Below are 10,989 nucleotides of genomic sequence, written 5' to 3' on the forward strand. Positions count from 1 at the left end.
TTATATATATATATATATATATATATATATATATATATATATATTTAAAGTCTCAATTTATCTCCTAAATTTGGAGTCAACAACAATCCATCCAGATTTTAATTTTTTGATTAATTTATCCAGTGGTCATTTCATTTTAAATAGAGAATTTAATTCATTAAAAAATTAAATTTTACACTAAATGTCAAGCTATATAAAAAAAAATTTCTTTACTTATAATACAATTATTTATGTTTAACGCAATTAAATTCTAATATCTAATATAAATAATTGAGTAATTTGTTGGAGAATTTCTTAATTAAATAACATTACTAAAATTATATAAGATTATATTTTAAAAAATGAGAGTAAAAAATTTTATTTTAGTAATATTTAATTTTAATTTCTAATAAAAATAATTTAATTACTGTTTCAGTCTCAGATTTAATTCAAATTTTTGAAAATTATCTAGGGAAGATACTCTGTATGACTTGTTATTCTTAAAATTACTTAATCCATTATGATAAAACTAATTTAAAATATTTTTGTTATTATCTTAATATTTATTATTTATAAAATTTTTCAGTTCTATTAAATTTTTATAAATATGATAAATTACCACAATTCATAATTCATAGGCATTAATCTTAGTTGGTAATTATTAATTCTATTAAACACTAAAAAATTATATAAAATTAAATAATTTTTATCACGATCCGATCTGTGGGCCCGTGACCAACGCTAGGGAATGGGCAGGCTTAAGGCCACTGAAACTCATAGCAAGTGTAATTAGCCAAAAATCTAAATAAATACCTAATTATATACTTTTAAAACAAATCAACATTTCACTCACAAATCTACACATGGTTAAGTAATCCTCCAGCTAGATTTCTAGCAATGTCCCACAATTTTAACAGATCAAATTAAAATATAAAATACCAAGTAAATTGCTGCGGAGAGTATAGAATTCCAAGTAGTTTACAAGTACAAAAGTAAGATTTAATTACACTATACTCGAAGGGAGAAGGGAAGTCGGGCTACAAAAGATGTCGGCGGAGAACCTAACTGTCACCTGAAAAATTTAAAATTGAAACTGTCAGTCTCGAGTATGAGTTAAAAACATATATCTGCAGTAAAACAACTATAAATATCCATGTGGAATGGTTGATAAAATAATGTGGTACATCACAAACTAATAAGCAAGTGTCATAGCATAATTTTAAATAATTGATTTTTTTTTACTCATAAAAGACGAGTATTTCAGCAGCACTCTAACCCCAATACTAGTAGCCTTTCGGCTCTTTTATTCCAATACGACCGACACCTAGAGAGCGAAGCTTAACTAGGGTCCTTAAATCCAGCCTGGTCACTTGATTTCTAATAAATTCGGTTCCCAAAGAGCAACGCTCGACCAAGGACCTTTCCTCCAACAATCAAATTCTCATAGCCCAGAGAATTATACTCGACTAGGGCAAATCCTAAAATATTCTTTTATTACATATCTCTGATTAATACCGATCCGCACGCTGTCCTGATGCTACCCATCAGGTGGCATGTTCTACTACCGCCTCATCCCGAGTCAATATGAAATCATAATATCGATATTGTAAAAAATGATTTATGAATAGCAAGTAACTAAACTATTAATCAATAACGTATTAAATAATACTGAACATCACGTAATTGTTATCGTAAATTTATTTATTTAAATAAATAGTAAATAGATAATTAATTTCATAAAATGATTATTTAGATGAATAATAAATAACTAATCTAAAATTTATAAAGCAATTAATTGGATAAATAATAAATAAATAGTTTAAACCTATAAATTAATTAATTAAATATAAAATAAGAATTTCCAGTAATATTCACCATGACAAATAAATATATACATATATATAAATACAATAATAATATAAATAATTAATCGAAATTGCTATATAAAAATTCGGCAGAGCACATGTATATAGAGGAAGAAGAAGAAGAAGAAGAAGAAGAAGGAAGTCAAAAGACGGAGTAAGGCAGATTAGAAGGGTATTTATCAAGTGGGGAGGAGTGGACATAGCTGTTCCTCACATGCCATGTGCCTCTCCCTTCTTCTTCTCTCCTTCACTCCCTCACTATTGTCACGACCCCACCCGTGGGCCCGTGACCGGCACTAGGGAATGGGTAGGCGTAAGGCCACCGAAACCCGTAGTTAGCCTGACACTCACTGACTTAAACAAATCTCATCTCAAATTAATATTATTAAAGCCACAAATTATCTTAAATGCTACATTTTACATAATTTAATCGGTCTGCCAGAAGAACTAGACGAGACCTGAAACTCAGAAAATTTACAACTGATACATCTACTATTACTACTGCGGAGAATCTAAGATTTACCAATTTACATACCAAATCAAATACGTCACCCGATGATGAAGGAGTTCTTGAATAAGAGTCGTGAGAGGACTAACGATCACGAATCGAAAAGCGATAAAAATGAGGCGGTCTCGAGTGTGAGTTAAAATCAAATAATCTGGGGACTATTGCATTCTTCTCAAAAAACATAGATTATTCAAATCAGTATATCAAACCATGCACATAAATACCAATCATACTATAATCATACCCTATTACTTTCTTCACAGAAAATATTGATCATTCGAATCAATATATCAACCATGCACGTAAATACAATCCATATTATAATCATACCTTAATAAATAAATAAATGAATAAATAAAAATATATTTTTACTTTTACGGGACGAGTGGCTCAGTAGAACCCTAACTCCAAATTCTATCAGCCATTTTGGCTCTCTTAATCCAATAAGACTGGCGCCCACGACCAGGGACCTTACCTCCAGTCTGAACACTTGAATTCCAAATAAGCCGGCGCCCAGAGAGCAATGCTCGACCAGGGACCTTACCTCTGGCAATTTACTCAAATCAGCCCAGAGAGCCATGCTCGACCAGGGCAAACCCATGAAAATCTTATTACATGTCCATGATCATTGCGATGTAACCCATCAGGCGGCATGTTCTACAAGCCACATTTCCCAAATCGCAATCACCACATTTAATAAATATCATTGTCTAATGAAATCATTCAACATATATCGAAATAACAATTAACAATTAAGAGTAAGACATCAGGCAACTCATATGGAAAACTGATAATATTTGGTATTATTATAACATTACTATAATAATACTCATATTATCTTCAATAATTAATAATCCAGTAAAATTATTTACGTTGAGATATTAATAACCATGTTAAACATAAACTTCCAAAATAGCATATTAAAATCAGACTTAGTAATAGTGCAATGATTAAATGACTTTAACTCACAGGTTTGGCGACCTCCTAGCTCTGCTCCGGTGCCTCGGTAGGAGCGAGCCGAACAAACTGACAATCTAGTCATGGAAAATAATTTATCAAAACGATGAAACAATTACAATAGATCCTAGGTCTAGATTCCGCCTAAGAATCTTGACTCGGAACTAAAAGTGAACCTCCCTACAACACGAACATTACCCCTTGTAAAAACGGGTCCAGGACCTGCCAGAAGAACACTTCAAATATCCAACAATTTAAACAACGGGAGTCGGGTCCCAAACTTCACTATTTCCCGACTACGCCACACAGCACAAAACACAAGGCAAGCAAACTAACAGACAATTATTTATGACTCATAAATATCATCAAATACTCAATATAAACCATTAGATAAAAAATTTAAAATCAAAGGATTTCCTAAATTAACGGGCCAAAGAAATATTACGCCGATCGCTTCGGCCGACTTCCGGGTCCGTCGGCCGATCCGAACACACCATCGGACTCACAACGACGCGATGGCGATCCCGCTTTCAATTTTCCGATCTGACACCCGATCATCCTGAGAGATTTGCGGACGATCTCGGCCATCAATTTGCAAACGAAACCCGATCGTAACAAAACCGGTGCCAATGCGAAGCTTGAGATGAGGAGAGTCGGGATACGTCCTCCGATCTTCCATAGCTCGCGGAGCTCGTAGAAAAAATCCAAAAACCTCGGCCGCCTCCATTTTCTCTCTCCATCGGATCTTCCGTTTCCGGCCGCCAAAACAAAGCCTTGGCGGAGGAGTCGATCGGCACCAAGATCGGCGACCACCGGCGTCGGAAAGCTGGCCATCTTCCTCCTCATGCGAGCTGCTGCTTCCTTCCTCCCTCCTCGCTCTCCCCCGACATCTCTCTTCCTCTCTTCTTCTTCCTCGACTTCCATTCCTTTCAATATCGACATTAGGCCCCCGAACTTTTCCTTATTACAACTTGGTCCCTCAACTTTCTTAATTACTTACAATTTCATCCCGCAGAATTCCAATTCGACCCCCAAACTTCTTTTTAGCCTTTCAATTAAGCCCCTAACTATTTAATTTGGGCCAAATCCGAATTATTGAAAATACATAATTACATAAATACCCCTGACCGACATATTTATTTACAAAAATACAAAGCTCACAAATTTCCATTAAACCCTCATAAAAATAACATTATACTGTCAATCCTTATTCCAAAATAAATTTCTAATTAAATCCTACACACAATTAAATTAAATTAAATAATCAATTTCCAACTTAAAATTTAATACTACTAATCAATTATAATACAAATTTTTTCAAAATTCTTTTATAAAAACATCACTTACAATTTCTACCATAATTTTCCAATATATAATTTTACTTATATAAATATGCATTTGGGAAAATTTTGAATAACTAAATAAAAAAATATAATTTATTCCTCAAATAATTTATTTAATTAACTCCTTAAAAATCAAACTAATTGGATATGGAAAAATAATTCATTATTAAACATATAAAAATTCGGGGTATTACAACTATACCATAGAAAACCCACTTGTTTAACATTGTTTGCTGTCTCTAATCTAAACTTTTTTATCTCCTAATAATCGTATTTTTGTCACGACCCCATCTGTGGGCCCGTGACCGGCACTAGGGAATGGGTAGGTGTAAGGCCACCGAATCCCGTAGTAAGCCTGACACTCACTAACTCAATTAAATCTCATCTCATTTTACTGATGCCATAATTTATCTTAACTGTTAAATCTTACATAATTAATTCAGTCTGCTAGAAGAATTAGGCGAGACCCGAAACTACAAAGAATTACAACAGATAAGTCTATTAATTCTACTGTGCAGAATCTAAGATTTTACAAGTTAACATACCAAACAAATTACATCACACGATGATGAAGGAGTCGGGTTACTAGATAAGAGTCGCGGGAAGACTAACAGTCACAGATCTGAAAAACAGTAAAATTGAGACTGTCAGTCTTGAGAGTGAGCTAAAATCATATATCTAAAAACAATTGCACTCCTTTTCTTGCTTCTTGCATTGGGAAAGTTGAAGAGAGGATAAAGTTATTACTGCTACTCCTACTATAAATATAATCAAAATAAGAGGTACTTCTAACAATGAAGCATAAAAGCAAGAAAGACCCATGTGTTTACCTTGTACTATATGTACATACATATGCCTATTACCCTCCTTTTAATTTGTGCAATTTAATTTTGACAATCTTTTTTTTATGGAATAAGGTTTTACTTTTTGCATACTTTGATTTATGAATTAGATTAGAATAATTTTAATTAAAAATGGAATCTCCTTCAAAAATATGATGATTCTAATGTATCTTTAAGTGCGTCATCCTACAATAATAATAATAACTTTGAATGCAACTTATTTTAGTCACACGTGTGGTTCCACAAGTTTCTCCTAAAAGGTGCAGTGGTGACAAACACCATTAAGAGTTTGGACCATTTTGATGCAAAGGGTCTATTCTTTGATTAGGCATTAAAATTTAAAGTATAGGTGAGAATAGTTTATAGTTGAGCAACTTTGCTCTATATGGCCTTTTTTTTTCTTCCAAGATTTTGCAATCTTTTGTGTCACATGCCATGTCAAAATTAGTTAGATAAAGGGAATTTTCACATAAAGATATATATATCAAGCTTAATATAGCTGTCATCAAATTTTGACTTTCATAGAATTGTATTTCACTTTTTCTTTCTTCCAGTATTGATTTATAGTTTTAAAGTTGAATTGCTACCTTTTCTTACCCAACCTTCTTACTCAAATATCACTATTTTAGATTGCCACACCCAAATTGTATTATTATGTTGTAACTTTAGAAAATCAATGTGTATTTTGTATGAGAGAGTATATATATGTGTTTAGTTATAGAATGCAAGCACACAGTGTGATTTTCTTAAATTAAATTCATCCTTACTACTTTAAGATAATCAATGATTCATAAGAAAACTCTAACTATTGTTTTGCAGGCAGGCAGCTTTCCACTATTGTTTCTGTTAAGCATGTCTGTTGGTCATCCTGAACCTTTACCACTTTCATCTTCTCTTGTATTAGATAATGCTGCTGAGTCAGGCGTTCTACATACCATTTCCTAGTTAATTGATCAAATAAATACAACATTAGTGCTTGAACAAGTACATAATTGAAATGCATGATTAAGCAATATGAATTAATGACAAATCTGAGTTACGTTTGATGTCATTGGATGTGCAGCTGGGGAAGAATGCAGTAAAGGGCTGTGACCACGATTTCTATTACTGTGAGCATAATTTCGAGGATGATCACTATTTCCAAGTGGATCAACATTCTTCCCGAGATCTCTTATCCTGCTAAGCTCTGGCACTATAACAGTTAGAAGATTAGGCCTATCCTTCTTTCTTAGTTCAGCACACTTCAATGCCAACTTAGCAAAGTTTAACGCCTCTTCAACTGGCCAGTCTACCACTGAGGGGTCGAGCATCTTTTCAAATGTTCCTCTTTCAATAGCCTTCCCCACATGGTGAGCAAGGCCCATTGGAGGCTTGGCAGTGATAATTTGAAGCAACAAGATCCCTAGTGAGTATATATCTGATCGCGTAGTTAGCATCCCAGTTTGCTGATACTCAGGATCTATGTAACAAAATGTACCTGCAGCTGAAGTCATGTGATATTGTGTAACAGAATCAGCTACAGATGGCGGGACTAACCGTGCTAACCCAACATCACTGATCTTGCTCACATAGTTACGGTCTAAGAGGATGTTGGCTGGCTTGAGATCGCGGTGGACTAGAGGCTCAGGCTTTGCTTGGTGCAGGAATAGAAGCGCAGTTGAGATCTCTGCTGCAATCTTAAATCTTCTCCTCCATGAAATTGGAGGTGTGTTGTCTCTTTGAAGTAACCTATCTTCCAAGCTACCATTGTCCATGTATTCATAAACCAAGCACCCATACTCTGGACAGGCACCAAGAAGAAGCACCATGTGTGGATGTCTAATGCAGCTTAGAACCTCAACCTAAAGGTTTCCATATTTTATAGAACGTCACAACAGTTGATGCTAATTATGCAAGAAATAATCTTTAGAGAAAATATTTAAAATGAGGAGCCTTACCTCTTGTTGGAATTGCTTCTTCCCTTGAGCAGCATCAGGTCTTAAAACTTTGATAGCAACTGCTGTATGGTCAAGTGTGCCTTTATACACAGGTCCATATCCACCTTCACCAATTTTATTTGATTGTGAGAATTTTTCTGTAGCGTCTTCTATTTCCTCAATTGTGTATTTTCTGTATCGAACATCATTATGTGCCAAAGCAGTCAATGCACGATTTTTCTCTTCTGCCTCTCGCTTAGCTTTTAACTCTGCGTATTTTCTTTTCTGTGCTTCCATTTTTGCTAGCCTCTGTGCTTTCTCAGCTGCTTCTATAGCAGCTTTGCACTTGGCCTTTTCCATTTCTGCAATTGCAAGAGCTGCCTCTTCAGCATGCCTAGCTTCCTCGAATCTACGAGCCTCCTCCATTTTCCATTGATGTAGCTCATTAGCCTGGAAGCATAACATTCAGAATCAAAGCTTTTGATTATTTGTAAGAAATCAGAAATAAAATCTTTGATACATGTAGGCTTGGTATAAGATTGTACCTTCTTTTTTGCTGTGAGTGCTTCTCTGCAAGCTGTGCTATACATGTCTATGGTCTGCTTAAGTTCAACCCTTAGTCTTCTCATCTCGGCTTCAATGTCTCGCTGCATTTCATAGTCCATCAATTTATGGTTATAACTATCCGTTCTGCAACAACTAAATGGCATGTAGTATTTAGTATCAATTTTCGCTTACTGCAGCTTGTGAGGCAGCCAGATCCTTGGGCGACCCGAGAGAAAAGTCTGGATTCTGGGATGAAATGTCTATGGATCCTAGCGCAAATGGAGATGAGAAATCATGATCCTCATATGTAGAAACTCGGCTAGTTGAGATTCTTGGCGCTGCTCCTCCTGGGAAAGAAATGTCAATGCTATCCATTGAAAGATTGGACGGAGTTCTGGTTCTGTCGCGAATTAATTGCCCTCTCATGGGATCATTGCTTCTTTCATAAGGAAATCTTTCTGATCCTTGATTTTTATAATATCCTCTCACAGAATGTCCTCTAATTAAAATTGTAAACATTAAAGATCATGATCCAAATAATTAATATTCTTATATCAGTTTTACATGATAGATCAAGCTTTTCTTAATTACCTGATTCCATCATCATAATAATCAGAATGATCATGTGGGGTTGGACCTGGAAGAGCTAGCATATTAGGTACCTTTGGTGGAATGGGAGGATTATTAGCAGGTCGTTGCGCTGTTCGCACAGACGCTATCTTTCCTTTTGAAATTACATAAACAGAACAGAAATCTGGTGTAGACTTTATTAAGCTACTCGGTACATCTTGGTTCTTGAATTTCCTGTACAATCATAAAACATCGTATGTCATTATCAGATTCATACCTTTTCAACCTCCTATAATCCAAGAACATGATTTTTCTTTTTCACAAACCTGGTAAAAGCGTTTCTTGTTGAAGCACCAACAACAATACTCCCGAGAAAGTTTTTGCTGATATAATCTAGAAGTGCTCGTGCAACATCATTATCCTCTAGTATAATTTCCTTTAACTGTACCTGAAATTAGCAATGAACTCTTTCATGTCATTCGCACTGGTTTCTATCAAATATATTTGACAATATAATGGATAGAAGATATAAAACTACGAACCCCTTTACGAGCACAATATCCACGAAAAGGAACGAAAAGTTGTTGCACCTCATCGGAATCAACATCATTCCCATTGTTAGCATCTACAAGAACCTCAGATCATAAACAAAAATCAGAATCCAATGCCAATATTCTTGACTCATGCCCATAATAAATATGATACTCCTACAATGTAATATACTACAAGGCATATATACGTAACTTAATGTAAAATGAGAAATGAGGGAGGGTACCTACGATGTTGGTGGTTCTTGTGTCTGACATGAACAAGGATGATAACAGGATTATTGATTATAAGATGATCAATAGCCCATCGGACAACATGTTGGCTATTTTTGTCCTTGTCAATAGCTACAGCTATGGCATTTACGAGTGAAATGGACTCTTTAGAAGGAACTAAAGCCATTTAGCAAAAGTTTACAATGCCAAAGGTCGGGAAAAATAAAAGGAAAAAGAATTATAAGTTACAATCTGTTTGATGCCAATGAATTAGCACAGCCAATACTGCCTACCTTCCAGCCCCAAAGTAACTGGTAATTTTTTTATTGAATTGAGGAAAAGGTAGAAGAAGAAGAATGTAAGAAAGAAAACAAAAATGAAGGTAGAAAGAAGCTAGCCTAATTAGCTTCTCTCTCTTCTTGTCCAAGTGAGCCTCCAAACCCATGTAAACTCCATTAGAACAAACAAACGAAAAAAAACAAACCAACTTAACAAACTTAAGTTTTGTGCTTCTCCTCCATTCACTAGTTTTAGCAAATTTGACCATGCCATTCCTTGCTCCTTTTTTTGGTAAATTATTTGCCTGGCTAGAGCTGAACCTTTGATTAATTAAATTACAACTTAATCAATTAAAGATGTAAAAATCCTTTTTGGTCACGAGGATAGGATTTTTAATCAAAATGATTTTTGGCATTTATAAGTAGAGCATTCCTTTTCTTGCTTCTTGCATTGGAAAAGTAGAAGAGAGGATAAAGTTATTACTGCTGCTACTCCTACTATAAATATAATCAAAATAAGAGGTACTTCCAACAATGAAGCATAAAAGCAAGAAAGACCCATGTGTTCACCTTGTACTATATGTACACACACATGCCAATGACTCTCCTCTTAATTTGTGCAATTTAATTTTGACAATCTTTTCTTTCTTTTTTTTTCTGGAATAAGGTTTTATTTTTTACATACTTTGATTTATGAATTAGATTAGAATAATTTTAATTAAAAATGGATTTTCCTTCAAAAATATGATGATTCTAATGTATCTTTAAGTGGGTCATCCTACAATAATAATAATAACTTTGAATGCAATTTATTTTGGTCACACGTGTGGTTCCACAAGTTTCTCGTAAAAGATGGACTGAAAATCACTTCAAACCACTTATAGATTGCAATACCCAAATCTAGGTTTTATTTTGATTTTGGAAAATTTTTTCTTGAATGGACAGTCTTTGTTTTAATGGTTACAAGCACCATTAAGAGTTTAGACCATTTTGATGCAAAAGGTCTATTTTTTTATTAGGCATTAAAATTCAAAGTATTTGTAAGAATTGTTTATAGTTGAGCAACTTTGCTGTATATGGCCTTTTTTTTCTTCCAAGATTTTGCAATCTTTTGTATCACGTACCATGTCAAATTAGTTAGATAAAAGGAATTTTCACAGAAAGATGTGTATATCAAGCTGAATATAGTTGTCATCAAATTTTGACTTTCATAGAATTGTATTTCTCTTTTTCTTTCTCCCAGTGTTGATTTATAGTTTTAAAGTTGAATTGCTACCTTTTCGTATACAATCTTCGTACTCAAATATCACTAGTTTAGATTGCCACACCCAAATTGTATTATTATGTTGTAACTTTATAAAATCAATGTGTATTTTGTACGAGAGAGTATATATATGTGTTTAGTTATAGAATGCAAGCACACA

The 10,989-nt window shown here is 34.2% G+C and overlaps 1 protein-coding gene across 2 annotated transcripts; it reads right to left on the reverse strand.

Moving 5' to 3' along the window:
* Positions 1-5,561: 5,561 nt before the first annotated feature.
* On the reverse strand, positions 5,562-9,801 carry LOC8261674 (U-box domain-containing protein 52). 2 transcript variants are annotated; one of them, XM_015727794.3, is made up of 9 exons: positions 9,306-9,801; positions 9,069-9,151; positions 8,853-8,974; positions 8,548-8,760; positions 8,149-8,455; positions 7,956-8,057; positions 7,432-7,860; positions 6,535-7,335; positions 5,562-6,435 (listed from the first exon to the last, which is right to left on the reverse strand). In XM_015727794.3, exons 1-9 carry the CDS (start codon positions 9,472-9,474, stop codon positions 6,358-6,360), a joined length of 2,304 nt encoding a protein of 767 aa, XP_015583280.1. In that variant the 5' UTR covers positions 9,475-9,801; the 3' UTR covers positions 5,562-6,357. The 2 variants fall into 2 exon arrangements, with proteins under 2 accessions (XP_015583280.1, XP_015583281.1); XM_015727795.3 differs by having other exon boundaries at positions 9,302-9,478.
* Between the last annotated feature and the right edge of the window lie 1,188 nt (positions 9,802-10,989).

This window comes from Ricinus communis, chromosome 7 (genome assembly GCF_019578655.1).
Source record: "Ricinus communis isolate WT05 ecotype wild-type chromosome 7, ASM1957865v1, whole genome shotgun sequence".
Lineage (NCBI taxonomy): Eukaryota > Viridiplantae > Streptophyta > Magnoliopsida > Malpighiales > Euphorbiaceae > Ricinus > Ricinus communis.